Source organism: Alternaria novae-zelandiae, assembly GCF_023758075.1.
Source record: "Alternaria novae-zelandiae strain BMP 2774 chromosome Unknown scaffold_22, whole genome shotgun sequence".
In the NCBI taxonomy this organism is placed as follows: Eukaryota; Fungi; Ascomycota; class Dothideomycetes; order Pleosporales; family Pleosporaceae; genus Alternaria; species Alternaria novae-zelandiae.
This window is the reverse complement of record NW_026056982.1, coordinates 255,924-283,804: the sequence shown is the minus strand read 5'-3', so window position 1 is coordinate 283,804 and position 27,881 is coordinate 255,924. Positions and strand designations below refer to the sequence as shown.

The window sequence follows — 27,881 nt, the reverse complement described above, 5'->3', positions numbered from 1 at the left end:
GTCACCCACTAGACGGCTGTCTCTTCTTCAAGACGTTCCTCCGCTGTTTCCGATCCGCCTCCAGTAATCTTTCCCGATCGTTTTTATCCTTGTGAGTCCCACTCCCCTCGCCGAATCCTTCTCCTTGTGTGATGGTGACTCCGCTGACGGCTTTGCCCGCCCCAAGAGTGATACCATTGGCTCCGAATTTGCCCGCCATACTCTTCGTGCTCTGCTGGCTGTCGAAACTGGACCTCCTGGCGGGCGTGTGGTTAGCGGGTGTGGTAGTTTGAGACGGATCTGTACCAGCGACTTCGTCGGAGGACCACCATCCTTCGGGCCGAGACGTCGAGGTTTTTTCTGTCATTTGAGAGTCGCCGACTGACGCACCTGGTGAGCTGAAGGATATGGTTGACATCCTGTTTGTGGAAGGGGGTGGCGAGGATATGGTTGATATCCTGTGCGAGGGTGGTGGTGACATGATTCTGTTGCGGGAAGGCGAGGGCTTCTCTTCCGTGTGCGTTCTTCGGTGAGTGGGAGGTCGTGGCGTTTGAGATGCTTGGAAAGGACTTGCTAGTGACAATGGCCTTTCTGCTATCGTCGTGCCATCGATGGAGCTCGGCGCTCGCGAGTGTTGGGAGACTTTTCTTGTCCGTAGCGCTACCGGAGCTGTCGCACTCTCATCTCCCGCATCGTCGTCGTCTTCGTCGCCGTCTAACCCGGGTAGTTTGCTGGACTCTGGTAGGAGACCTTGGTACCGGCCCGGCGATCGTAAGCGTCGTTGCTTCTGACTCTCTAGAGCTGCTGCTTCTGAGCCTGCGAATTTGTCCAACGCTTCAAAGACGTGCGGGAAGACGAGTGTGTGAACCGATTCCGCCCACAGGAAGTCCAGGTGCTCGTAGTGAGGGATCTCTTTAGCGATAGTATGAGCTGGTAGCTCCTTGAGCATGACCTTGATGTCGACTAAGCTGTCCGAGCCGCCGTAAACAAGCACGATCGGCGTCTTGATGTTCTTCGTTGGGAACTTGGCAACCTTGTAGTACTTGGATCGGTTGGATGTGATTGGATTCGGCGCTTCATCGTCGTACATTTGGAACGTGCCATTCCGAATGATCTGGAACCAGTGTACCACGCTTTTAGTCGACGTGTATGAGTAGAGATGTGGGTATGCAGCGAGCTTCTGCTCGGGTAGGATGTTGACGGCGGACCAGTTGAAAAGGAAGCGCAGGGATGTATCGATGAATCGGACGAAGATAGGAGGATATAGGATGGATTGCCACATGGTAGCCGACGGGAGAATGGTCTTGCGCCCGAAGGCCAAGTAGAGAATATCCGGAGATGCTTTGACAAAGGCGTCGACAATGCCAGACGCAACACCCTTGGGAGACATGGCCGGGGCTAGCGCAATGAAGACATCAACCTTCTCGTTCAGTGTGGGGTGGATGGACAAGGTCGCGAAAGCCTGCGCGGTTCCTTGCGAAAAGCCGATATACGACAGAGAGGGCTGGTGCGTAGTCTCGAGGATGTAGGCGATGGAGTCCGGGATGTCGTGGAAGGCGAACTGGTCCATGCTGAAGTTCCAGAAGCTGCTCGAGGTAGGGGGCGTGTGGACGCTCTTCTTGGAGTACTTGTTTCCACGGTTGTTGCCGAGCCAGACGTCGTATCCGCGCTCGACCAGTTCAAATGGCAAGCATCGCTCCTTGTCGGTCAAGCAGACCCACACCTCGCTGTTCATCATGAGTCCGTGGTGGAGGTAGACGACCTTCTTCTTGACGCCCTTGGCCCTATCTCCGCTGTTGACGCGCACATTTTCCTCGCCCTGTCGCCAGCCCAGCCGGTGCAGACCCAGGAGATAGCCATCACCCGTCTGCACAATGTGTTCCTCGCAGTAGTAGCCGTAGAGGTCGCATAGCTCGGTAAAGTCGGACGCATTGGCGATGGAGCTCCACACGCCCTTCTTCTTCTGGCGCGAGCGCTTGGACGAGGGCGACGAGAGGTGGTTGAACAGGCGGCGCGTGAGGCGGTAGCAGAAGTTGATAATCGGCGTGGGCAGGGCAAGCGTGATGACGGCAATGAAGGACTCGAGGCCGATGAGGCAGATGGAGAGAAACAGGGCGATGTACTCGCGGATGTGGAGGCGCGACAGGAAGGGTATATGGAGCGCCATGCTGCCCAGGTGCCCTCGGGCGTGTGAAGACGGGCAGGGCACAGAAGCAATTAAAGCAGAGAGAAAACGGCAGCGCGACAACGCATCGCCCCTCTGTACGCGCGGGCCTCTGAAAGTTCACAGCTCGCGCTCCAGCCCCTCTTGAGTTACGGTGAGGTCTTGCAGGATAGAGTCTGAATGACGTTCCAGACGGAAGCAGCCATCCCTGACATGTGACAACGCATCCTAGCCCCGGAGGTTAGCGCGACGTTTCGCCGACGGCTCTGAAATGCTAGCTCCACTGCATCACTCCACACATGCATTGTTGAATGCGCTGGTAGCCACACGCGACCTCCTGCCACGATGCCGCAGTCCTGCAAAGACATCCGTATGGCTTATTCAATATCTTGTGCGATGCCTCGGCTAACCGGAGTGGCTAGGCGCTGCGCTGGCATTCTGCCTCCAAAATAGCGACTGCATCATGGTCGACCGACACACGCCCGGCGAATGTCTGCGCCCGCCCCTCAAATACACCCTCCCCACCCAGTGTCAGCAGCTGCAAAAGGGCTACGCCGAGTGCAAAAAGGGCATGATTGACATGCGCAAGCGCTTCCGCGGCAACCGGCCCATTGCCGTGCCGGGCCAACTCGAGACGGGCGCATTTGGCCAGGGCCGCTCCGAGGCGGACGAGAAGGCGGGCACCATGGAGGAGAAGGGATACATGCTCTACGCGGGGCGGCCGTACAAAGACGTCAAAGAGACCAAGGGCGATGAGGATCCAGAGAACAAGGGCCTGGACCGGTAGTGCTGCCCCACGGCACACGACAGCATAGATTGGCGTTTGGGTATCACGAATGGGGACCCCATCTCCCCTCTGTATAGCAAGCCTGTACATTACGCATACTAGCGATATATCACGAACCTCTGGGTATGATGGCACGAACAACTGCAACCCCTCCTTGACTAGCTCCTTCTCTAGATGGCAAACACATACGATTGATCGAAGCACTCGTCCCACCCGGCAACCCCGCCCTTCCAGTATCTCTTCAGCACCGAACACACTTTGAGTGGACAGCTCGTCCCCAGTGTCCTACTCAGATCCTCCAAGCCCGCCTCGATCCAGTTGCGCGTCCCTTCCCCGCGATGCATAGCTTCTACACCCGCGACGATCAGGGGCCAGACCATAAACTTAGCCATACGCGGGGCCTTGAGTGCAGTGCCGAGGTTGCTGAGCAGGACATCGCCGTGAGCTGTTTGACTCTCGAGCAGTGAAGGTGTCGTCGGGAGGACCATGAGTGAGCAAAGGGACAAGGTGGCGTACAGCGCGACGGCGGATTTGTACACCAGACCAACAGTCAGCCATTCGGTGCAGAAGGTGCCAGCTCGCGCCCAGTCCTCGACTGAGAAGGCCTCGATGCGGCCGAGGACGTCGTAAGCTTCGAGTGCATAATCCAGGTTGAAATCACACACTCGTATTGCTGCAGATGCTTTTGCGCGTAGTTGGTTCGTCCGCAATATCTCAGTGAAGAGTTCTCGCGGACAGAGCGTGTACGGGAAGATGAGACTGTACATGTCGGTTATGTCTTCCGTCATTCCCTCTACAGTGTTGCTGATGTCGACTTGGTCCCATGACGGACTGCACGTGTTGGAAAGAGACACGATACTAATCATATAAGCAGGTTTTCAACCCAAAGGGCAAATAAACATACAGTAGGTAGAGCACCATCGGCTGGATCAGGTACGGGGCTTCCTTCATGACCTGCTTGGGTCCACCTCTGAGGTCAACTATCCGCTTCATGGCATTCACATGTGAACGTCCATCCGCAAAGGTGGGGTTTTGGAGCTAGAGGTACGTATCAGTACGGGACTCCAAGTTTCACATTCCAGGCGCGCTCGCATACCTCTAAGCACATGAACATGAGAATTGTGGTGATAGTCATGTCCGAGCATCGTGTCTTGTCCTGGGCAATATGGCGACTCAATGCTCGCAAAGCTGCCCCTCGATGTTGGTATACTTTTGTCCGCGCTATCACCGCTGCATGGCCTGCGCCTAGTGGTAGACTGTGGATGAAGTGGTTGAGTGACAGGCAGACTAACGCATGATGGATGGACGGCGTAAGCAAATGCAAGACTTGTGGGGGAAAGAGTACGAGGGCGGGGTTGGGTGCCAGTTCTTGGGATGCCTTGTATTGTGGGTGTATCCGTACATTGTCTGGTAGCGTTAGCCATCGGCCAAACATGTCGCTCTAAAGCTAGATCCATGTTCCATACTGAGGAAAGGAGTCACTCACAGTACTGAACAGCTTGCACCACTTCCGATGTCTCGTCCATGAGATCATCATAGAGTGGTACATCTTGCATGCTCAGGAACGCAAGTAGACGCTTCAGCCGTTGGAGTGGATCACGACTTGAGCGCAATACCCTGGCGGCCTCCTCGTGCAAGCCGCTCTGCACGATCTCTTCGATCTTGGTCCTTCCGCCGATCTCGAATACCCTGGCGACCTCTTTGGCCACGGCTATCATCTTGAAGGATAGCACGTGGAGCTCAGTCACCCGATACTGGGGATTGACGATCCGATCCTTTACCCATTCGGTCAAGGTGGCTTCGTAGTCTATGGGTTCGCAGGCATAGTCGACTTCACTATTAGCCGCTGTGTTGCTGCTGGATCTTTTCTGCGGACTACTGTCTTTCTTTCCTCTTCGTTTGGACGTCACCATCCCTGGCTGAACCCACTGAAGCGGCTTCGCGTCGTCGTAGCCCGAGCATTGCCGACCGCGTTTCTGACACTTGTTGCAGCGCGGCAGCGTCTTGTCGCACACTAGACGCCGATTAAGACACTCCCAGCATTGGCGTGTTGCTCTCTTTTCTCCCGTTTCGGCCATGGTCGCTTCTGTATGCGGGTAGATAGAGATTAACCGGAAGGTACCCGCAAAGAAGGCGGCAATGGCAGCGGCTTTGGTGGCCTCATAAAAGCGAGCATTTCTCCAGTTTTATTACCATAAAGGGCTCGTCTGACTATCATAGGTGGCTGGTGGTGATGACTTCAGCTGGTTATCAAGTCCGTCTTGGCCAACTTTACTGCTGTATTGGGTCTAGTCCAGCGAGGAAGCTTATGTGCATGTGGCGCTGGGGGCCTGAGACCCGAGTGTCTTCGTATTCGGAGGTGCCGAATCGACAGGTCTTGTGCTGCAAATCGCAACAGAAAAGTGCAGGTTGTGAGCGACCGAAGAAAGTTTCGAAGCATGTATACATGCGCATTTAGCAGCCTGCCTAGCGTGATGTGGCTGTTCATGAGGAAGGCGCGCGCGGGCGACGCGTTCCTGCCCGAGCGGCAGTTGCGTTATTTGACAGCCGAAAGCTAGTGTGAAGCTCGATTGGCAGGTGCGCCTCACAAACGGCCACCACGATAAAGCTTTAGTAAATATGGTCATCAAGATCTCGTTCTGCTATCCGGCACATTCTTCGCTGTGTTATTGCATGTGCTGCTACCTGCCAACATCCAAATGGTGTGAGGTATGCTACTTTGCCGTGCTCCGAGCTTGAGACGCGACAGCGATGGAATCGTTCTGCCTCCCAAAGTTGCGTTTCTTGAGCCAAACTGATTGGATCGAGAGCATGCAAGTGGTATACGGGAGGAGTACTTAGCTGTGCAATTGTATCGAAGGCTTGGCCATCAATAGTGCTGTGTCAGGACAAGCCTGTAGTAATCCTATTGGACATGCCGATTGCTCTTCTCTTGCCCTTGGAGTCAGCAACGATCATTCGAAGATCAAATTGCAGTCGCTCCAGCTTAAATACTTGGATGCGCATGTCACTTCTCATGCTCTTCATTTACCCCGTTAAATAAAATCTACCATGGCTCCCTCAGACGGCGAGATCGTTCCCGGAAGTGTCTACCTATATCAGCCTGTTAAATGGGCCCCTCCTATGTTCGCCGTGTGGTTCGCAATCGCTACCCTTGCGCATGTTTGGCAATGCTTCAAGTACAAGGCCTGGAAAGTCACTGGTCTCCACCCCTTCTGCGGTCTACTGTTCACAGCTGGCTTTGTCGTACGTTCCTATGGGGCCTTTAATTACGAAAAGATCGGAGCATACGTCGCGAGCTCTATCCTCATATTATGTGCACCGTAAGTAGCTCGCCCTTCTCTTTTGAGGTGGCTAACAAATCACCAGCCCCATCCTTGAGCTGGCCAACTACCATGTGCTTGGTCGAATACTCTACTACGTACCATACCACTCACCTCTGCATCCCGGCCGTACCCTTACGACGTTTGGCGCAATATCCAGCATCGTTGAAGTTTTGAACGCGATCGGCGTCTCCTGGCTAGCGAACCCCAACATTCTCGAGATCTATGCCGACATCGGACATATCCTGATGAAGGTGTCACTGATCTTACAAATCGGTGTCATCCTCCTCTTCTGCATAATTGCCGGCGTCTTTCACAGACGATGTATCAGGGGTGGCATCAAATCGGGGAAAGTACAGGGCCCTCTCATCACACTGTACATCAGTCAGGGCCTCATCCTGATTCGCACAGTCTACCGCTGCGTCGAACATTTCGGCATCAGCCGCGTACCAACAAATCCGTCAAAAGACTGGGATCCCGTGAGTCTCTCGCCAATCGTTCGATACGAATGGTTCTTCTGGGTTTTCGACGCGAGCTTCATGCTCGTAAACACCGTGCTGTGGAACTATCGCCATCCGCGTCGCTACCTACCGGAGGACTACCATATCTACTTGGCTCAGGATGGGCAGACCGAGCTGGAAGGCCCAGGTTGGAAGGATGACATGCCGTGGTTTATGACCTTTATAGATCCGTGCGGACTTACTGCGTCAATTACCGGTGGTGGTCGAAGGGCAGAGATACCATTCTGGGAGAATAATGGCTATGAAACTTTCGAACTCTTTCAAAGAGACACTGGTGACGTAGGAGTTAAAGCCTGAGAGGGCGGTACGCTCTGGTGAAAAATACGAAGGGGGTTCGCTGTTTATAGATTCCTTGTTGATTGATCGGTTGCGAGTTAGACTTGTACAGATAGCGCTGAAAGCTCCAAATGCGGACCTTCTCATCTCGCACACCATCGGTAATGAGACCTTGGGAAGCTGCAAGTATGCGGCATCAAGGTGACGCTGCGTATCCCAAGTATAAGGGGACGGAGGGCTGTGGATCAAGGAGGGCGTCGATTGAAGGCTGCGGGCGTAGGTAACAGGGCGCAGCGTAGTGGGAGCTGTCACCGCTTTGAGAGGAAAGGCTGATGTCATAGACGCGTCGCTGGCCGCCTCTCAGCCCTTCCAACACACGACAGGCCCCACTACGCGGCCCGCCTGATCATCCACCTTCCTCCATCTGGCCATGTCTGCCTGTGCTACCCTTCGCGTGCATCATGCCTGAAGTTCTGGAAACTATATCAATGCTGATTGCTGCTGCGATTGATGGTGGAGGGCCATTGCGCAATCTACCTCGGCTCCGCACACCATGACCGCGAATCTCGACACGCGTCGCATCCGGTCTTCCACTTCCGCTGAGCTTCGAGACTACTACACCCAAATACTGGACGATGCGCCAATCCAGGACATCACGACACAGCTCCTCTCAGCTATTGAGAGAGGCTCGATATCGCCGCTCACCTTCGGGCCATGGCTCGGCGTAGCACAGTCGCCTCTCGCTACACGCGAAGCGCTCAATCAAGATAAATCCGTACTTGTCCGCAAGCTCGGCATCAAGTTTCTGCGTAAAGGACTTTGTTCTTCGCGATGGAGAGAGACGTGGGATGGCGTTGGAGGAACTGCTGGGTTGCTTGACATCTTTGCAGACCTCTCAGTGATCGAGGTCAAGGCTGCTTGTAACGCAATTGGTCGTTCTGGTAGAGGCGCTGACCTGAATGCGAAAAGAGAGCTTTTCACGAAATTCTTCAAAGCGCTGCACCCCGATCGCTTCCCCGATTCGCCGCATAAGACGAAAGATCAGCGTGCACTTGGAAGGTTCTATCGACTCATCATTCCTGCGTGTTCGAAGGAGCTGGTAGAAGAGGCCATCGCAAGCGGGTCGAAAGGAACATGGAAAGATGCGCGAACCAAGGATCTCGTCAAGTACTATCCGGAGTGTATGCAAGAAGAGCTTCTCCAAGCGGTGAGCGCGGAACAATTACCCAGAGACAACATCACGGTATTTACAGAGCTACTGCATCACCATCCGCCAGGTAAATCGACCACAAAGGGCTTCTCCAAGTCGATGGAGTTCTCTTTGAGACTCTTGGAAACCCTTGGTAATTCAGCGCACTCGGTAGTGGCGGACGAGACTTTCATCGACCAACTCGTCAATCCTCTCATTAAACGTGCAATCAAGAACCACGCAGGTTGGGATATGATACAACGAATAGTCGATCTCACAATGCGGTACTTGGAAGCCCATCCAAGCACAGGATGTCACATCACTGGCATCGAGGGCGACTTTCTCCAGCAGGTCGCCTATTGCTGGTCACAACAGCCAAGTTTGTTCGAACAGCAACTGCGGAGGCTCTGTTCTCATCCGGTATTCGGTACGGCCAGCAAGACCAACATCGAAGACTGGGATGACGTCCTCGCAAGGATTCCAGCAAAGCGAAGCTACCCACTCTTGAGACTTTGCTACCAAGAGTCCACCTCGCTTGACCTTGACAGCGATGCGGATCTGAAGAAGACCAAGGGCTCGATCCATCCCAGCTTTTTCGCCAATCTGTCCCCTGCCGACGCTCTGCTACTGTTTACTCGTCTGCGAAAAGCGAGAGGAGATGTTGATCTAATCGACCTTGATCGAAATCGCTCTATTTTCGGCCAAACGCCAACCTATGAACTTCAAGGTCAAAGTGGTGACCCGGATATATTTCACTTCTGGCTACTAAGCCTGAACAACAGGGAAGAAGACGCCAAGATATTGGCCAATGGCTACGTTGATGTGCGCAAGAAGAAGGCTGCTACTGCATCTCAGCCGGAACAACGTGCATTCTTTGCCAAATCAGCGCTATTTGCTGCTATCGCCAGTGGGTCTCTAGACCTGCTGAAAGATACGCTGGAGTGGACCAAACGCTTCTTGCGAGATCCGCTCGTGATGCGGGAGATCTATCCAAACATATTTCCTGAAGAAGCTACACGCCTACTATCAGGTATTCCTGCATCGATCAACGGATTGCCAAGCCTGACTGTGCTACAACACCGAGTCGCAATGGCGAATACGATTTTGCAAGGAATGTTTGACACAGCATGCGAAGCCCTCAGGGAACCTTCGTTCAACGCGTCTGATTGGGGTGGCGTCTTTGAGCTATTCCACGATGTTATCAAACTACGGATGGATCTCACACCACATGTCAAGAAGCAACTCAGAGCCCCTGATCACGGTATACATGCCTGCATTTGGCAGGTCACGATTCCTATGCTCATTGCGGTCGAGGAAAAGGCGCAAAGAGAGGAATGCGCAAGACTGGAGGCGAATCATCCCCGTGGTATTCTTGCCCATCACAGATCCTTCACTATTGAGCTTGAAAGCTCCGACGTCTCGACATATGTCTTCTTAGACACCCTCGCACGAGCGAGAAATGAACTCTGGTCAAAGCTAAGGCCGCTAGACCGTCCTGCCACACTAGCGCTTCCTGAGCCGTTTCCTCGAGGACTTCCAATACAATACCTGACTGCACCGTGGACTCTGAACGTGAATGATCTCAACAGCATAGGGGCGTCTTACATTGCAGCGCGTACCCAGCAAGCCATCTTTCCAGATCCGAAGACTGCTCTCCAACCCGTATCACTAGACAAAGAGTTTCAGAAGACCATTGGGCTGTTTGTAGACAGTTACCAATATGGCCTACAGCTTTATATACCCAAAGCATGCGACAAGCTGGAGAAGAAAGCTCGTCTCAGAAGGGCGTGGCAGTATGCCATCGGCCCTCTAAGCTCCGACAGGATGACAGAGGAGGAAGCAATACGCTTTTGGAAAGACATGAAGCCAGACGATTTGGATGAGTGGCCGCCTGAGGGCGTGATGAGGAATATAGAGAAGTCTTGGCCAATGATACCTGAGGATGACGGTTCGGGTGAGCCATGTGAATGGAACCCTTTTGCGACAAGACCGGATTTTGTCGAGCGGGAACTTGATGCACCGACTTATGTGGACTTCTCAGTTGGCGTATCGAGAATCATGACTTCAAGAAGCCGTGTGAACTTTCCCATTGTTGCAGCACCAGTTAAAGTTCCTGGCTACGAAGAGGACTCTAGGCTTATCTGGAGTTCATCGCGCGATATGGGAGAAGGTGGCGTGTTATCGGCTCTGCTGTATCTCGACGCGAAATTCGTCAAGAGCGACCGCCTTCTAGCGACTCCGTTTCCTTCGAAAACAGACACGCGATACCCGGCTTTATACTTGGACGAAGAGTTCCTCACTTCTGATGAGCCAAATCAGTTTACAGCTTCCAGAGCCATACACGGTCATCTCGATACGATACCTCCTACATTGCTGGCACAGCTTTCACGAAACCTCGTCAAAGCTCTTGATCATGCGGACACAGTTGAAGAATCCGACAGCCATACAGCTCTGCATGAGGTCACTATGCAGCTCATTGCTCGACTAGGCGAAAGTGATAGACCTGGCTTGGCCACGCAGTCAGCTGTCCGTACAATCCTGGATAGGCCCAAGTCGAGCTCATGGCATCGCATCCTACTAAAACCGAGTTTCCTCCGAAGACTTCCGGCGTCGCAGGCTAGAGCCTGCATTGGATCTCTTTCCGATGAGATTATCAACATGGTACAGACCAGAAACATGAACAGAGAGAGCTCAGTAGAGGGCGATGCTGCGCGACCTACTGGCGAGCCACATGTGAAAGTCACTACGATTAAGATGTTGGTTCAGATTTTCCAGGACCTTGACTTGAACGGAACAGACTACGCTCTTTCAGTGCTATCGACACTTTCAAAAATGAACACCCATGTGGACGTCAGGCTCAACATCGTCAAGAGCCTCCTAGTACTGTTTGAAACTGGCTCTCGAGACCAATCTCGCGCAGTACTTGCTCTTCTGGAGTTGTTCATACCAATAGCTGGATCGTTGAACGAAAGACAGCCGCTGGATGAAGCGCAGTGGCTGCAGTGCGAACAGGACCTCACGCTCCCCGAGATTCAGGCCGGCATCTCGCTCGAGGAAGGGTCAGAATCACCGGTTTTGGTGGCTCTGATCCAATATTTCTGTAACAAGAAGAACGATACGGTCGAGTTCCAGCAATTTGTAGATCGAGTCTTGATGCCGGTACTGCAGACCCTCAGAGATCATACGACGAGATGGGCGGCATTGTTTCTCCGAAAGTACGGGCTTGAAGATGCGTTGCTTATGGACGTTCGCATCCCATCCATCCCGCGAGACCCGTACGTGAACAGGCTGCTATTAAACAAGAACAACAAGAAGCCGGCTCATGTACCGCATACTATACTGGAAGAATATGTGGAATACCTGTGCTTTATCATCGGACCTCCGGCATCTTTGCGAGCCATGAATGAGGGGCTTGTCGCTGATCCTGCACTAGCTTCACTTCCTGAAGTCCAAACATGGGTACGACTATTTGGGCAAGACCGCAGTCTCCGGAATGGTCGCTTTTCTGCGGACTTCATCGAACTTCTAGAACACGCGGTGGACTCTTCCGACGATACAGTTCTTACACCGAAACTCATCCAAGAGCAATGTCTCAATATTTTCACGACGTTTGTATTCAACGACGGGCCAACGTACACCAGCCTTACGAAAGGCTTCTATAATAGATTGCTGAGTGGCAAATATATCGCAGAGTCTTGGTGGCTACAGCACGGCAAACCGATCCTAGTAGCGATGGTGTCTTACGTCAACAACTTGCGCAACCGAAAATGGGAGCGCGACCCAGCCCGAGAGCCTTCGGTCCTTCCTGATACCTTTTCCTGGCGTCTTCTCCTGCTCGATTATCCATGGCCTTCGCGCGATGAAGGTGAAGAGGCTCGGGAACGGAAATGCACGCTCTTTGCCGGTCAGCTGGAGGCGATCATCGATGAGATGAGTAGCCAGCCAGTCTACCATCAAGCCCTTCGAGACCTGAATGCCTACCTTGCCACTGACATCGTGTCTTCCAAGGGCAGCAGAAGGGGTGAAAAGCGATTCGGCACATCTCTATACATTTACGATAAACACGATCTGCTGCACGATCGTCTCCAGAACAATCGCATATTGACAGCGATCTACGTAGGCGACATTCGTAAGACGAGGTTGAGCTGGTTGACAGCACCAGACTTGTTGAAGGTCGAAGTTGCCTGGGCACTAGTTCAACTCGTGGGAGACGAGTTGAAGGAGGACCGAGCTATCGTGAATAAAGATACCAGGCATAAGTTGGAATCAATGGTGGATACGTGGAAAGCATGTGAGAATGAGGGTGTCCGAAGAAGAGGATGGGAGATCGAGGAAAGCTATCTGTCCTAGCCTTACCTAGAAAACAGGCCGTAGCAATAGTGCTTGCTTTAGTTAGCAGGCAGAGTTTACGTCAGCTCGGATCCTTCGACGCGGTCCAAGGCTGGTGGCCTGATCAATGCGACTTCACAAATTGGCGAGCCCCGCTGGAACTTCTTCCTGTAGCCCGCGAAGTGTGACAATGGCTATTCCTGAAACTATTAACGCCAACATGCGGAAGACGATGGAGAGCATGGCGCCACTTTGGTACTCTTGGCCACAGCTCGCCGACCGAAAGCCCATGCCGCCACTCTACCAACCACTGATCTTTGTCCTTACCATCGTCCCGTTCTTCTTTTCCAGCCGACGTCGGATCGCCATCTGCATATTCCCACTGATTCTAGACCTATGCCTTAGGTCACCATGCTATACCTTCGGTAACCCCTCTGCCGACTATTACAACAGCTCGTTCTTCATTGCTGTGCCTCTCTGGTTCCTCGAATTCGCCATTTTGGCTCCACAGAAAGGGCCCGATGCCCCTGCATACATTGGAAACCCGAAGCGCAGCGACACTAGGAGCGCGAGAACCTTGGATGGAATGTACCTGTCATGGCAGAAAGTTCTCAGGGTGTGTTCACTCATGGTTCCGTCGCATCGTGGTATTGGTTGGAATTGGCAGGTCAAAAGCGTTCCTGACGATCCGTACGAGGGCCTTTCGAAACGGGCCTTTGTGCGCAGACATGTCCACAAGATGATGATTACGTACTTGCGGTCTATGGCCATGCTCTTACTGCTCGGATGGGGTTCAGCTGCGGAGGTACGGCTGTCATCGGAAGCCCGCCCCTATCACCTCATGGTCGATGCACTCATTGGTTGGTCCGGTGCGATATGGGTCTGGGAAAGATTGAACTTCGCTTACAGCTTCATGGCGGCTGGATCCGTTGCATGCGGGGTATGCGAAACGTGGCAATGGCCCCCGCTAATGGGAAAGTTGAGGGATGCGTGGTCTGTGAGACAGGTCTGGAGTGTGGTCTATCACCAAACAATGAGAAAGGTAAAGTCGGGATTGACTCCTCATTTCACTTTTACATCGTTTCCAAGTTTTCCACCACCGTGCGGTATGCGAGCATCGCTAACGCAAATGTCTATTGCAGATGATCTCGCAACCCGCAGCTCGCATTGTGCGCCTCCTGGGTCTCCGCAATGGCAGTCTCGCATCGGGATTAATTCAACTCTATGTGTCGTTCGCAATTAGCTGCTTAGTGCACGAGTTCCAAATGTTTATGGTAACGCGTAGAGACATGGGAGAACTCGTATTCTTCATGTCGCAGCCGGTAGCTATCACCATCGAGGGTGTTGTGCAATGGATGGCTGTTCAGGCACGGTACCGAGGGGCCGGCCATGACAATATTGGACCTGCATTAGCAAGGTATGCGGGCTACATATGGGTGGTATTGTGGTTTTCCTTTAGTCTACCAACATATGTGAAAGGCTGCAGAGACGCAGGGATCGTTCATGATGCGATGTTCGGCGAAAGACCCTTCGAGACTGGAGTACGTTTGGCAAATTGGATTCTTCGGTAATAGAGAGATTTTTCTTCGAGCAAGATGGCACATACAGTACGTAAAACGGTAGCCCAACCAAACCGAAATCCGTATCGAAAGTAGAAGTCATGACAGAGGATGTAACTGTGAGCCTTTCGAGACGAGATGGAGCCGGACTGGGTGAACGGGCATGATGATGACGACGGCGCCCCTGCGCTAAACGCCTAGTGGGGGTCCGTGCTGTCAAACGCGTCTTCCAGGCTTGGAAGGGTTTCGTGCCATGAACGACACACCGCACCTCAGGAACACAGGTGTACCTAGACGCACAACACTCCCAATCGCGAAAACATTCGTCCATCTTTTCAGCCTGCTCGGGAAGATGTTTAGCGTTCCCTCCGTGCGACCCAGGTGGAAGCGATGGCATGCTCCAATGCCTCACCAACCGGCCCCTCATTTACATACCGAATATCGATCGTGAGGAGAACCCTCCTGTCGGAGTAACCCCATAGCCTTCGATTTTGGTTGGTGGTTCAGGGTCTTTTAACCCTTCTAAGCTCCATGAACTCATCATATTGAGTAGCCGCGTAGCTGCAAGGTAGGGATTCATAAAAGAGCTTCCCTCTGCTCTCTGTAGTCAGGAATCATTCGTTCTGCACGCTCGCTTTTCTCCTACATTTGCTCGATCCCCAGTAGCCAGCCGACATGTCAGGCTGCTCGCTCGTTGCCGCGGGTCTGCCGTCCCTCATTGGGTCGGCCACCCCAACCTTCAGTTATGATCGAGCTAGGCATAGCTTTGGATCTGGCGACAACTTCGGTATCCAGGTGACTTATATGTCTGGTACTTCTACCTGTTATCAAGGAACCAGGCCTACATTCACGCCCATCATTTCCAACCCGTTGCTTTTGTACACCCGCACCTGCACTTACCAGACCCAAGGCGTACCGGCAACCTATACAGGCATTTTCTGTCAGGATGCTGACCTTTACGACTGGGTCAACATGGGTCGTTATACGATCGATAACTATGCGTTCCTTAACCCGTTCGCTGCCACTCCCCGTGCCTTCACTGCTGCGTTCGGCGACCAGCCTTCCCCAAGCACTGTCGCTACAAGCGTCGTTCAGACGACTTCGACTGCTACCAACACTGCGTTTGCGCCTGTTAGGCCTGCGGCGACTACTACAGTCTCTTCCGCCTCTGCCACTAGCACACAGACAAACATCGCTACTTCCACATTCCCGGTCACCAGTGCTGTTACACAGACCTTCACTGTCTGCCCGACATCCATTCGACCGAGTTCCTCTAGCTCTTCTCCAGCACCCATTGTGCCATCGTCTTCCCGATCATCCTCCATTCCGATTGTACCATCATCGTCGGCACAAGTGTCTACTACCACCACGGTCGTCATGTCGACAGTCACGCCAACGCCGAGCTCCATCTCTTCACCTTCCTCCATCCCGTCACCAAGCTCGTTTTCATCGCCTTCTCCCGTTCCCTCGCCAAGCTCATCTGCTTCGCCTTCAGCTATCCCATCGCCGAGCTCGTCCTCAATCGCGTCTTCCGTTCCATCGCCAAGCTCATCTGCTGTGCCAGTCCCGAGCTCATCTTCTACATCTTCTACACCTTCCGCGATCCCTTCGCCAAGCTCAGCCTCTGTTGTCACCACCACAGTGGTAAGCGTCACTACGGCTACTCCATCGAGCTCCGCTCCCATCGTGTCGCCCTCGTCCGCTTCTTCCAGCTCATCCGCTTCACCGTCTCCTATCCCATCGCCCTCTTCAGCCTCCGTCGCTACTACTACCGTCGTAAGTGTGACTACGGTTACTCCGACACCGAGCTCCATTCCGGCCGCATCATCCTCGGCCGCTTCTTCTAGCTCATCTGCACGCCTATCATCCAGCTCTGCTTCCTCGAGCCCTGCATCAGGCCCCGCTTCTTCAAGCGCTGCGTCGAGCTCAGCAGCCTCCACCCCTGCTTTGAGCTCCGCTTCTTCAAGCCCTGTATCTACCCCAGCCGCTTCAACTCCTGTCTCGAGCTCAGCCGCTTCAACTCCTGTCTCGAGCTCAGCCTCTTCAAGCCCTATCTCGAGCGCAGCTTCTTCAAGCCGTGTTTCCAGTTCTGTTTCTTCAAGCCCGGCTTTAAGCTCAGTCTCTTCCAGCTCTGCTTCGTCAAGCCCTGCTTCGTCAAGCCCTGCTTCCAGCTCTGTTGCCATCACTTCAAGCTCTGTCACCCCCACTTCAGCCAGCGCGTCGCCATCTGCGTCTGCCTTGTCTTGCCCCGCGAGCGATGGTGCCACGTTCACCACCCCTCAAGGAGACTTCGTCGTCGAGTGCTTCATCGACCGCACTAACTCCGATATCGGTGTTGCGCCTGGTAACCCTGCGAACTATGAGCAGTGTATCCAAGCTTGCGGAGCTACTTCTGGCTGCCAGGCCGTTTCATACCTGCCAAACGGCCCTTGCTACTTGAAGAGCGGTGTCGGTGCGCCTAGGTCCAACGGTGGTGTCTGGGGTGCTAGGATTGCATCAGTCCCTGTGTCTTCATCTTCTTCGATGATCGCTTCTTCTGCAGGCGCTTCCTCTCAATCAGTCGCCACGACCACAGTTGTCAGCACCACAGTCGTCACCGCAAGTTCATCTTCCAGCCCTGCTGCCAGTTCAGGCGCTAGTGTTTCTTGCCCTGGCTCCAACGGCTCCATGATCACTGTCAATGGCATGCAATATCTAGTTGAGTGCGGTGCCGACTACCAGGGTGGCGATATTCCGGGCCCAATGAGCCCGACCTACCCCAGCTCCTACGAAGGCTGCTTGGCAGACTGTTCTACCACTTCAGGCTGTGTCGCTGCCAGCTACGTTATTAACGGTCCTTGCTACCTGAAGAGCGCAGCCAACGCTGCCGGTTCGAACAGCAACATTATTGGTGGAAGACTGATCCGCAGCATCTCAACTAAGTCGGCAACTAGTGCTTCTTCGGCGGCACCTGCCTCTTCCTCTGCGGCCGCTTCCTCGATGACACCTGCCTCTTCGTCTGCTGTCGCTTCCTCATCTGCGGCTGCTTCCTCATCTGCGGCTGCTTCTTCCTCCGTGGCTGCTTCCTCTTCCGTAGCTGCCTCCTCGCCTGTGTCTACCTCATCCCGTGTTTCCTCTTCCGTTTCCCCCTCTTCTTCTTCCGTGGAAGCAAGCTCAGCTCCAGTCACTTCAGCTGCGCCCACTCCCGGACCCTCTACCGTTACTGTCACTACGACGATCTCCAACACAGCATACCAGTGCGCATGCACACCTGCTAGCGTCTTCGCTGCACCATCAAGCACCCTTGCTGCATCATCGAGTGCTCCTGCTGCATCGTCGAGCGCTCCTGCTGCGAGCCCAACAGGCGCTACTAGCTGCCCTGGTTCCAATGGCTCAATGGTCACAACGTCATGTGGCGCAGTATATGCTGTCGAGTGCAGCTCTGACCGCTTCGGCAATGACCGTAAGTTCCCCTGTTCACCGTTACAACGCACACAAGTTAATATTGTATCTAGTTGAAAACGGTCTCGTGTATACCGACACTTACGAGCAATGTCTCCAAGCCTGTGACAACACTACTGGCTGTGTCAATGTTTCCTGGGTCATTGGCAAGCCTGGTGCTTGCTACATGAAGGGCAGCATCGGTGACGTCCGCATTAACTCGAACATCATTGGAGGACGCAAGCTTTCCGGCTGCTCCACCTTCAAGCTTCACCGCAAGCGCGTCGCGTTTGCCGCTCCCAAGGTGAAGCTGAACAAGCGTGCCGCGGTTGACGACTCCAAGGCGAAGTTGGAGAAGCGTGCTGGCTTCTTCGGTCCTGACTTCACATTCACTCAGGCTCAAGTCACTGCGACTTCGACTGCCACTGCCAGGACTACCGTTACCACGTAAGTACTGTATTCCTTGCTTCCATCATGCACTCGCTTATCAATGATAGTACCTCGACACCCGTCTCCGGTACCGCTACAGCGACGGTTTTCACTCTTGCCTCTACTACCATCACCTCCACCACAAGCGTGCCTACCACCGTCTTCAACACCGTCAGCGTTACCACCTGCCCGACTGCTTCCCCCACACTCTGAGCATCGGGATATCGCTCCTGATACATGCAGACACCGTCGAATGGATCTCACTGGTCAACGCTAGCCAAGCCAATCGTAGGGCTTGTCGTCACACGATAATATCAACTATCGTCGCTCTTTAACACACGTATCGGCACTGTTCGGTGTTTGCATAGGGTGTGTCTCAATAATAGAAACAGTAGACAGTTCAATAAAAGTTCTTGTTTTCTTGAACAAACATGCGCTTCGCTGCTATGACACATAAACTACATGGTCTATAATTCCTGTCTGATAAACATTACCTCAAACCTTGCGCTCGTCATAACTTCCTCCAGACGCCCGACAAAGAGAATCGAAACAAAGCTTGTAAACATCGAAAGTCGACGAGCGATTGCCAACCACTCGCCGAGACAGCGTTCCCATAACGCCCGCTCAATTAATCATGTCAAAATCCTCGGACTTGTCACCACCCCACCCGCCGTCCCGAACACCGGCTCCAGCCTCACACCACCAAAACTCCATCCATCCACAAACACACCATCTTCATACTTCTTACTAATAATAAACCCCAACGCCCCGTCCAATCCCACACTAACCTCGATATCCCCCTCAATCTCCGCCCACCCCTTTCCCTTGAGCTCCTCATACCGTCTCGACCCGACCCTAACCCTCACCGCATCCGGATGCAACAGCACACTCCCCACATCCGGCGTAATCTTAACATCGACATAGCGCTGCGAGAAGGTCGACGGATCAAACGGTTTCCCGACGCTGAAGACAAGATCGCGAGGCGGCGTATGCGTGCTATTGTGGAAAGAGACGAGGAATTGGACTTTGTATTTGCCCTGTGGTATACCTGTTTTTATCGTGCGGAGACATATGTTGTCGGCTTTGATGCACTGGTACACGGCGGCTTCTTCGCGGCGGCCATCGTGGTCGAGGTCTTCGGCTACTGGGAAGATGCGTTTGAGGCGGCCGGTTGCGTTGTCGAGAGCGAGTCCGCTTTCGCCACTGGGCGAGAGGTCGCGGTATTGAGACATGCGTGGTATATCGTCGAGGTGCGGGGAAACGCCTAACGGCATACCCGTTTTAAAATCAACCTGCGCGAGTTGGAAGGAGGAATCAAGGAGGCCGCGTCCGGTCATGCCTAGACGGAAGTGGGAAGCGCTTATTTCGAATTTTGGAGGTAATGCGGAAAGTTTGGCCATGCGTTGGCCGAAGTCTTTGGCGGACCGGATCTGCTCACCGTCATTCATGTAGAGTTCGGTTAGGGAGGCCATTTCGTCTTCTTTCATCCATTGTTCGAGGCTGACGTCTGCGAGGCCGCGGTCGACGTCGAAGCGGAAGTATTTGGTGTCGGAGTTGTTGTACATGCGCTTCATTTCGTTGTCGACGCGTGCGGTGCTTGTTGCCATGCCCGTGAGTGCGCTGGCTATGGAGATGTCTGTTCCGAGGCCGAAGGGTAGCCATGATGCCATTTTCTTTACGCTTGGGATGCTTTGTAGGCCGGTGCCGACGGAGACTATGACGCCGATGGAGCGGCCTTCCCAGAGTGCTTTTGCCGCGTAGTCGACTTCTGCGCATGGGTTGTTGAAGCCCACGCCGCCGTCTAGGTAAGTGACTTTGGGCGTGCCGAATTGCATCTCTTCGAAGAAGGTCGGTGCTGCGGACGTAGCTCTTAACGCTTCCCAAATTCGCGTCGTCCGGTCATTGGGATCGTAGGTAGACAGGATTCGGGGAAGGCCTAACGCGTTCTTGAGGGAAGTAAGTACAAAGCCGCGGCACCCCTTGGCGTTTGCCTTTTTGTGAACTGATTGCCGGTGATGCAGCTTCCAAGTAGCGCTTCGCATTGGCTTTCGCGGGCCGAAAGGACTGTCGCCAAAGAGTGTAGACAGATTCTTCGTGCTATCGACACTTTCAGGAGGGCCCGATTCCAACGAGCATAGCGAGTTCTTGAGTGTGCCGACCGGACTCTCTGTGATTACCGGCGCTGGCGGCGCATCTGCCCAGATGCTGTCTCTGGGTAGATCAGCCGCTTCATCCACTTCTTCAAAAAGCGCCTCATCCCACATCAGTTCATCTGGATCGAAGCCGAGGTCTTTCAACGCAGACTTGATGGCATTTGCGAGAACGGCACCGGAAAACCGACTTGCTCCTGTGGGGATCTTCATGCCAAAAGCCTTTATCGATCGATCGTGCTTGAATATTTGCTCTGCTAATTTACTGTATACAGCGATGCAGGTTTTGCAATCGAGTCGCAATCGTGACAGCATGATGGCTATTATGCCACCCGTTGATGTGCCTCCAATAAGGTCGAAATAGTCGCATGGTTTTAGCGGTTCGTGGTCGTTCATGGCTTTCCTTCCTAACCTCTTCTCTTCCAAGGCTATGTTCTCCATCAGGTTCTGAAGTACCAACAGAGACGACAGGCCCCGTACACCCCCTCCATCTAGCGAGAGCAAGCGCAGCGGCGCGTTGTCATTTCTCTCTGGGTTTGAGGATTCCATGGTTGTTGGCGCCGAGAAAGGCAACAGATGTCGGTGTCGTCAGTATCAGTTTCTGACGATCCGGGGTTTTCGTGAACGGCGATGGTATACTGTGTTTTGAATACAGTCGCGAGACGTTTGCTTGTGAGTTGAGGATACTGCACTGAAGTTGTCGAGTCAAACACTAAACCCGCCTCCGACTCATACGCATGACTGGCACGAGGCGGCCTCTTCCAAATCGATACGTGTTACAGTGGCAACGACGAGGCGTGAGTCAGATGTTGAGTCGTCTGCAGAAAGGTCCCAAGGCTGCCTACAAGGCTGCGCTTTGAGGTATGAAACAAATGACGTGCCACCAGGGCAGAAACGCGATCTCAGAATGCTACCAGAAAATCATCGAAAACCATGGGAAGTGGGAACAAGCTTCCTATAAGTCCTGTGCCACACCCCCCACATAACTACAGTTTGATGTGCTGTTCCGCGTCAATGCGAACATGGAGAACGCTCGAGGCATATGGGTATCCATTTGGGGGCCATCTTACGCGCCTGCTTAGCCTATGGTGGCTAGGTCAGGCCCACCTTTACACATAACAGGGCTACGCGCTGCGCCACGACGGATGTGCGGCGCAGGCGGTCTGGATATAGCACAGACAATGTACGTTTACCTTGGGAGTTCATGTGTTGCGAGTTGCATCTCCAAAAGGAGTAAAGTTGGTGAACAAATATCAGGTGGCGGGTGCAGCGGGGAGAATAGGCAGCTAAGGCCTGGTGAGGCTGTCTGCTGCGCTTGTCAAATGTGTCAACCAATCACTAGCGCCGCACGATGGGGCTGCGTGCTATCAAGGTCAGCTGCCATGCGCGGGTGATGTAAGCTGTGCATGCGTGCAGCTGAGGCTCCGCAGCACGAAAGTGTGCGCCGCTCGCTCGCTCAGAGACGTCGACGAAGATTATGTTGGAATCAAACCAGGGCTGTAGTGCCCTGTGCTCTATTAGATTACAGTGTATACCCATATGTTAAAACGCTTGTGACCGTGAATGCAGACCGTAAATGCAAATCGGTTTCTAAATGCGCCCATATATCCAAACCCGGGGTATTATAATCAGATGCCGTGTGACGCCATGCATGCCCTCGTCTTGAAGTCGTTAAGTCATAAATCGTGATCGTTAAAGTCGCTCTGCAGCGCGGAGTCCGCTAGTCATATTCTACGCCAGGTTAGTGAGTGCTGCATGGAAGGTGCGTTGGCAGAACTTACAAGTAGTTTTGCGCGGTATGCTTCCCAATGTTGGTCGTAAATTTGTTGCAGCATCATGTCCGACTCCTTCGCTCTTAGTGTGCGAAGAGTCTCCATTTTGGGACTGTCCTTCCTCCTCAACTTTTGCCTGGGGACGTAGATCGGGGAAGGCGAGGGCTTGATGGTCCAATGAGACGGCGGGAAATAACTTAGCGACTGCGAGCGAGCGTGTGTTGTTGGCACCATTGGAGAGCCAGGTGGTGACGTGGCAGGTGTTGATGGGCTCGACGCAGAGAAACTGGCCGCTTCGGAGAAAACAGATGGCGATGGCGATGAAGTCGCAGAGCTGTTGGAGATGACGGGTGACAGTACTATCGGCGATGGGGGTTCCACAGGAGCGAATCGGGTGGGACCGGGTCGTCGCGCACTTCCCTTGCCAGAAAGTGGTGATGGTCTTTTGATGTCGACAACACGGGGGGTCCTCTGCGGAGTCGCGAATTGCGACTTGGTGGTTTTCGCTTTTGGGTTCGGCGTGGTGTTGGGTTCCTTACGTGGCAGCGCTGGTGACGTGGGCTCCTTGGTGGTGGTGTGGGCCGATTGCGACGATCGCACTCCCTCTCCGCGCGACAACGGCGATGGCTTTCTTTCGGCGGCAACAGCGCGTCGCACCTTGGATGGCAGCGTGTTCCTCCTGCCGAACAAAGGTGTCGGGCTTTTGACGATGTCGTCGGCGTTGAACTGAAAAGGCTCGGATGGGCGAGATGGTAGCGATGGTCGGACGGATTGTGACGGCAGCGAGTTGCTCCTGGCGAAGAGGGGCTTAGGGACCAACTCGGTTTGTCCTCCAAAGTGGAACATGGGCGGTCCTTTCATCTCCATCTCTGGGTTCTCCGGTTCCTTTGGTGGCGCCGTGGGCGGCGATGTTTTGCATTTGTACTGATAGAAGACGCGATGCGGATTGCGTCGCGGGACGGGGGGTGTTTTGCATAGCGTCAACGTCTCGTCCAACAACACGTCGAGATCCTCCTCCATCTTCCTTTTCATAGTAAACGCGATCCGGTGGTAGTCGATGTTGCAGCCCCGGCAGTGCGAAGCGAAATGGATAAGTAGATGATGAGGCGTAAGCAAGCGAGACGGGTGTCTATTCCTGACACAAAGCTGAAGGTTCCATGGGAGTGTTAGGGGAAAAGGAACGGATCACCCGCCTCCTCTACAAAGTTAATTAGTCGGTCAGGTCCTTGATTCCGTGCGCAACACGCGAGCGAGCGCTAGACGTCATTGGACAAGCCGCTGGCGCTGCAACTTGCGGTAAAGCTGGCTGGATGCGATCGAAGGTTTGCCAGCGTGGCTAGGACCCATAACCCTGCATCCTCATTTTAAAATGCCCCACGACGCGGGCGATCACGCGCAAGTCCCAACAGTCTCCCTCAGGTGAGGGTATGCAAGTAATCCGACGTGTGCATTTGCGGTATGGCGCTGATGGGGTCATGGAGATGGGATGAGTGAGCATCGTCTTATGTTGTGCCTGCATGGCTGCTCGTCATCGCCGCGCGACTGGACGGACAAACCGGGCGCTAGGAGCCAGACCCGGTAACGCCTTCCCCAGGAGTGTACCTCGCGATCGAGATCCAACGGTATTCGACGTCAGGCATCATGTCATACCACATGCGTCGCCCGCCATGACGGATAGCAGCACGCTGAAGTCGAGATTGAAGTCATAGAGATGACCTGCTTCGGAGTCTTACGGCTCAGGAGAGCAGGTTACGTAGTGTCACCACATTCAGCACCGAGTCCAGGCTCATCGGGATGCCTCCGATCAAGCTTCAGCATGGCAAGGGTAGGATGCATGCCCCAGGGTGGTGTTGTGGTCTCAGCTTCTCAGTGACGCTGCTTGCCCAGCTAAAGACGGTGTGTAAACTTGTATCCTCATTCATGCGGAGAGCGCATCTCATATTATCCACTATCGTACCGCCATATTACAATCATGTATTCTTCAAAAACGTCAACGTCGTGCAAGTACGACTGAAAGTAGCATGACCTTCGCCTTCTAGATGCAAACATAAAATGCAACGCCTGGTATCAACCGTGAAAATGCAATAAGAAACCACCATCCAAGCTCAGCCAGCCTCAAATGCATTAGTCAAGTTCGCCCGAGAACGTCTGTCGACGCATTGCCGGGGTCCCGATGTTGTTAAGCGGGATGCCGAAATCGTCTTCTTCAGCCCAGTCAGCATCATCATCTGACTCCCAAGCACATGGAATCTTCTCAGCGCGGCGTACGCGGTATGTGATAAAACCGAACCCATTTGAGATGCTCGTAGCGATACGGAGCATGACGGATACCAGGTGTGCGGGTGGCCCCAGAACAAGCTCGCACGTCTTGCTCACCAAGGCATTTGTGAAGTCTCTGCCTGGGTTGTGCTTGGGTGGACAGAAAAGGTTCTGCGCTGGAGGCATAGGAGAGAAGGCACGTCTCTGTGAAGCACCCGTGAGCTTCCTCATACGAATGGCATCCGGCGGTGTAGGTATGTCTATGCTAGCACGCCCGAGGCTGTCGTCGTCGGAATCGCTCATTAGCGGTGGTGTCGAAGGCGCTGATGACGGTCGTCCATCGATCGAGGTCACCGCGGACGGATAGTATGGGGCAGTAGGAGTCACAGGTGCGGATGCATCAGTACGCTCGGTGGATGGGCCGCGGACAGTAACCTCAGATATCTGACGTCGGTGTATCGAACGGCCCCTGGGCTCATCTTGCTGCTTGGAAAAGACTTTTGCCCATGGGTTCACGATATCAGCCTCGGCATCGAGGAACTTGGGAGAAGGACTTCGCGGAGTAGCAGTATCCAGAGAGTAGAATGAGTCTGCGCTTGAGGCCAGACTCAAGGCATCCGAAATCTGGCGTTCCAGTATGGGTTTTTCAGCCTCGGTGGGTTGCTTTGCTGCTGGAGACTCGACTATACGTTCCATGGCCGATACCGATTCTCTCCTGGGCGCTCGGATGGGCGCCGTAACTGACCGCAGGCCTTGAAACATGCTGGCGCGTTCCGCTACCGAGGGGCGACGTTGAGGAGATCTGGATGAGAGGGGCTTTGGTGCTGTTCTCGCCAAAGGGGTCTCGGGTGCGGCCGGCACTATTTCGCTGCTGTCAGTACAGACGCTCGACCGGTCGTCCTCTTCGTTTGAAGAAGTGGTACCAGTCTCTGAGCTCATAGTACCAGCAGTAGAAGGCCGTGAACCATGTTGCTGCGGAACCCAGGTCTTGTCCATGACCCACTTCTTTGCCTGCCCTGAGGGCTTCCTCTTGATCGTCTTGCGTGGGGGGCTCTTCGGGCGCTCGAGCTCTGCGACGACCTCGAACCCGCGCGCAAACGGACACTGCGTCCTCTCGTACTGCATGACTTGAGCCAATACCGACTTGAATTGCGTGATCTTGTCCTTGTCGTCGTCCGTCTCATAGGGGAGCTCGATGCGATAGTACGAGTCCTGGCGTACGCGCAGTACGAAGACAGACTGATTGTCGACAAGCCATATCTGAGACCTGGGAAAGATTGTGTGCAGGAGATTGCCGCTGTTCAGGAAGGAGACGTTGGAGGCTGTCACACGGTAGATACGGAGAGCGCCTGTGATAGGTTAGACAAGTTCCAGCCCGGTGACACATTGGATGGCATACCGACTGCGAGTGTGCGCTCTGTAGGCGTCTTCCAGGGTATCGGATGCGCTGCGTCACCTGAGCGGGACGGTGACAGGCGCCGAGCGGGCCCAGCTGTTGTGAAGGAGAAGATCTTGGAGTTGGAGCACACAAACAGCGTCTCTATGCCATCTGCGCTGTTCGCAGACGGTGCAGGCACCGACGTAGTCCTCCGTGCAGTGCGCGCGGGCAGTGTGAAGCTGCGCCTCGAGTTGCTGGGGTTGAGAGCAGACGGCGCGTGCTCAGGATGCTGGGATGAAGCCGGCATCGTCATAATAGACTTCTTATAGGGGCATTGCTATCCCGGTAGGGCGAGGTCGAGGTGAAGGATCCCACAGAAGACAGCGGCCGGCGCTTGGTGAGAGTATTACAAGTGTTAGTGCGGAGATGGGGGTTGATGGAGAGGCTGAAGGGATTGGAAGTCCCTGGCTTCGGAACGCTACGCGCTTTGGCCACAGGGACGACTTGGAGTTTCAACCTGATCAGCGGATCGTCTGAACCCCGCGCGCGTCGAGTTGCCAGTTATGCCGCCGGTGTGAGATGGGACGCTGCAGATGGGTGCGTGTTTTGCTGGTGCGACGGCATCCCCTATCAACAACGCGTTACTTGCTTTGTTTGCGACGCGCTGCGCTACGACGGGTCCGTGGGGAGCTGTCAGTACGTCATGGGCTCCGCCAGTTCGCAGGCGTTCGCACACGACCTCTACGTGGACGCAATCCACGCTTGCTGCGCCGAAAGCCACACCAGACTGCCTGAGCCTCTGTCGAGCTTGCCACCATGGACAAAATCGACATGTCCCAATTCGACGTGTCCAACTTCGACCCCAACGCCATCCTGCGGGGAGCCCAGCTTACTCTGGTTGGCGGTAAGTCGAGGCCATCAGGGTATCGTGAGTGACAGCTCCATTCTGATACCGCCGCAGTCAATCGAGCTCTCCAGAACCCGGGTCTCTTCACTTCGGACCACTACCGTCAGGCTGCTATTGCTGTAGCTGCAGGCGTCGCCATCCGCATCATCGTCGCGATACCCGTACGTCTCAATCATTCATGGATGCCCTGTTCCACACAGACATGACGTCTAACATGGCCAGATTGTCGGCGTCAGAGTGCTACTATGGATCCTCTCTCTCTTCGTCAACATGAACCACACGAGCATGGACGAGAGTGTCGTCAACGGCCTTCACTTTCTTGAACACACTGTCCTCCAAGTGCCCTTCTTCCTCATGACCATGATGCGCTACGTCACACCTACTCTGGATCGCATGTAGGCACGCTCGTAGCCGTTTTGAGATCTAGCTGACAACGTCTCCAGGTTCATGGACTCCCTCCGTTGGGTCGACGAGACGTACGTCCAGAAGCACAAGAGCGAAGACCCCCACAACCTCCGCGCCATGTACTACCCAAACCTCGAGAAATACCCCGACCACGCACCCAAGCCCGAGAAGGAGAAGAAGCCCATCAAACAGGCTATAATGCTATATGCGACAAAACAGGGGAGAAAGGCAGCCATCTCTTTGGCAGTTCTGGCGTTGTCTTACGTACCATATGTAGGACGCTTCGTGCTGCCCGCTGCCAGTTTCTACACATTCAAGAAATCGGTGGGAACCCAGCCCGCAGCAGCCATCTTCGCGGGATCATTGCTGTTCCCCCGCAGATACCTGGTCAGCTTCCTGCAGGCTTACTTCTCATCACGAACTCTTATGCGAGAGCTGGTAAGCACCTCTTCAACAAATTTCATGCTCACTTTTCTGACTTGAAACAGCTTGAGCCCTACTTCACACGCGTTCGCTACAACAAAGAGCAAAAGAAGCTCTGGTTCAAAGACCGAGCTGGTGTGCTCTTTGGTTTCGGCCTAGGCTTCTACATCTTTGTCAAGATACCCCTCGTCGGCGTCCTCATATACGGTCTCGCCGAAGCATCCACGGCATACCTCATCACGAAAATTACAGAGCCGCCGCTCCCGCCCACCGAAGCCGACAAGTTCAAGGAAGAGTCACTGCGCTGGAAGAACAAACACGAGTTCCTCAATCTGCCATGGCAGCACATGGACGAATACAACCTCGCAATGCACAAGCCCAAGATCCAATCCGAAGTCCGCCAAACACCACGAAAGACGTTCAGCTAGTCTGCGATGACGCTTAGACACGGGATGACAAACTCTATGCGAGCGGAAAACTGCCGCTCAACATGACGAACACATAGCCTCGCACCTTAGAAAACGAACCGCAGCTAGTACAGGCGCCGTCGGCAATCAGGAATATCCAGTTGTCACGCTATCCGGTCGCTGTACGATGATGGTACCATTATG

At 54.0% G+C, this 27,881-nt stretch overlaps 11 protein-coding genes across 11 annotated transcripts; 6 read left to right on the top strand and 5 right to left on the bottom strand.

Moving 5' to 3' along the window:
• Position 1: 1 nt before the first annotated feature.
• On the bottom strand, positions 2-2,146 carry J4E88_009073 (uncharacterized protein; the record flags this gene model as incomplete). The annotated part of the gene is made up of 1 exon (XM_049402678.1): positions 2-2,146. One exon carries the CDS (start codon positions 2,144-2,146, stop codon positions 2-4), a length of 2,145 nt encoding a protein of 714 aa, XP_049251533.1.
• A 342-nt stretch (positions 2,147-2,488) lies between these two features.
• On the top strand, positions 2,489-2,930 carry J4E88_009072 (uncharacterized protein; the record flags this gene model as incomplete). Its single annotated transcript, XM_049402677.1, has 2 exons — positions 2,489-2,513; positions 2,566-2,930. 2 exons carry the CDS (start codon positions 2,489-2,491, stop codon positions 2,928-2,930), a joined length of 390 nt encoding a protein of 129 aa, XP_049251532.1.
• A 170-nt stretch (positions 2,931-3,100) lies between these two features.
• On the bottom strand, positions 3,101-4,843 carry J4E88_009071 (uncharacterized protein; the record flags this gene model as incomplete). Its single annotated transcript, XM_049402676.1, has 4 exons — positions 3,101-3,761; positions 3,835-3,968; positions 4,027-4,337; positions 4,417-4,843. 4 exons carry the CDS (start codon positions 4,841-4,843, stop codon positions 3,101-3,103), a joined length of 1,533 nt encoding a protein of 510 aa, XP_049251531.1.
• A 1,138-nt stretch (positions 4,844-5,981) lies between these two features.
• Positions 5,982-7,071, top strand: J4E88_009070 (uncharacterized protein; the record flags this gene model as incomplete). Its single annotated transcript, XM_049402675.1, has 2 exons — positions 5,982-6,253; positions 6,300-7,071. The coding sequence occupies 2 exons, from the start codon at positions 5,982-5,984 to the stop codon at positions 7,069-7,071; spliced, it is 1,044 nt and encodes a 347-aa protein (XP_049251530.1).
• A 532-nt stretch (positions 7,072-7,603) lies between these two features.
• On the top strand, positions 7,604-12,589 carry J4E88_009069 (uncharacterized protein; the record flags this gene model as incomplete). The annotated part of the gene is made up of 1 exon (XM_049402674.1): positions 7,604-12,589. One exon carries the CDS (start codon positions 7,604-7,606, stop codon positions 12,587-12,589), a length of 4,986 nt encoding a protein of 1,661 aa, XP_049251529.1.
• Positions 12,590-15,099: 2,510 nt separating this feature from the next.
• Positions 15,100-15,974, top strand: J4E88_009068 (uncharacterized protein; the record flags this gene model as incomplete). Its single annotated transcript, XM_049402673.1, has 2 exons — positions 15,100-15,431; positions 15,692-15,974. The coding sequence occupies 2 exons, from the start codon at positions 15,100-15,102 to the stop codon at positions 15,972-15,974; spliced, it is 615 nt and encodes a 204-aa protein (XP_049251528.1).
• A 1,528-nt stretch (positions 15,975-17,502) lies between these two features.
• Positions 17,503-18,189, top strand: J4E88_009067 (uncharacterized protein; the record flags this gene model as incomplete). Its single annotated transcript, XM_049402672.1, has 3 exons — positions 17,503-17,569; positions 17,622-17,994; positions 18,045-18,189. 3 exons carry the CDS (start codon positions 17,503-17,505, stop codon positions 18,187-18,189), a joined length of 585 nt encoding a protein of 194 aa, XP_049251527.1.
• A 419-nt stretch (positions 18,190-18,608) lies between these two features.
• On the bottom strand, positions 18,609-20,675 carry J4E88_009066 (uncharacterized protein; the record flags this gene model as incomplete). Its single annotated transcript, XM_049402671.1, has 1 exon — positions 18,609-20,675. One exon carries the CDS (start codon positions 20,673-20,675, stop codon positions 18,609-18,611), a length of 2,067 nt encoding a protein of 688 aa, XP_049251526.1.
• A 1,143-nt stretch (positions 20,676-21,818) lies between these two features.
• On the bottom strand, positions 21,819-22,930 carry J4E88_009065 (uncharacterized protein; the record flags this gene model as incomplete). The annotated part of the gene is made up of 2 exons (XM_049402670.1): positions 21,819-21,857; positions 21,908-22,930. The coding sequence occupies 2 exons, from the start codon at positions 22,928-22,930 to the stop codon at positions 21,819-21,821; spliced, it is 1,062 nt and encodes a 353-aa protein (XP_049251525.1).
• Positions 22,931-24,022: 1,092 nt separating this feature from the next.
• On the bottom strand, positions 24,023-25,842 carry J4E88_009064 (uncharacterized protein; the record flags this gene model as incomplete). Its single annotated transcript, XM_049402669.1, has 2 exons — positions 24,023-25,506; positions 25,557-25,842. 2 exons carry the CDS (start codon positions 25,840-25,842, stop codon positions 24,023-24,025), a joined length of 1,770 nt encoding a protein of 589 aa, XP_049251524.1.
• A 509-nt stretch (positions 25,843-26,351) lies between these two features.
• On the top strand, positions 26,352-27,698 carry J4E88_009063 (uncharacterized protein; the record flags this gene model as incomplete). The annotated part of the gene is made up of 5 exons (XM_049402668.1): positions 26,352-26,439; positions 26,497-26,603; positions 26,665-26,837; positions 26,886-27,285; positions 27,336-27,698. 5 exons carry the CDS (start codon positions 26,352-26,354, stop codon positions 27,696-27,698), a joined length of 1,131 nt encoding a protein of 376 aa, XP_049251523.1.
• Between the last annotated feature and the right edge of the window lie 183 nt (positions 27,699-27,881).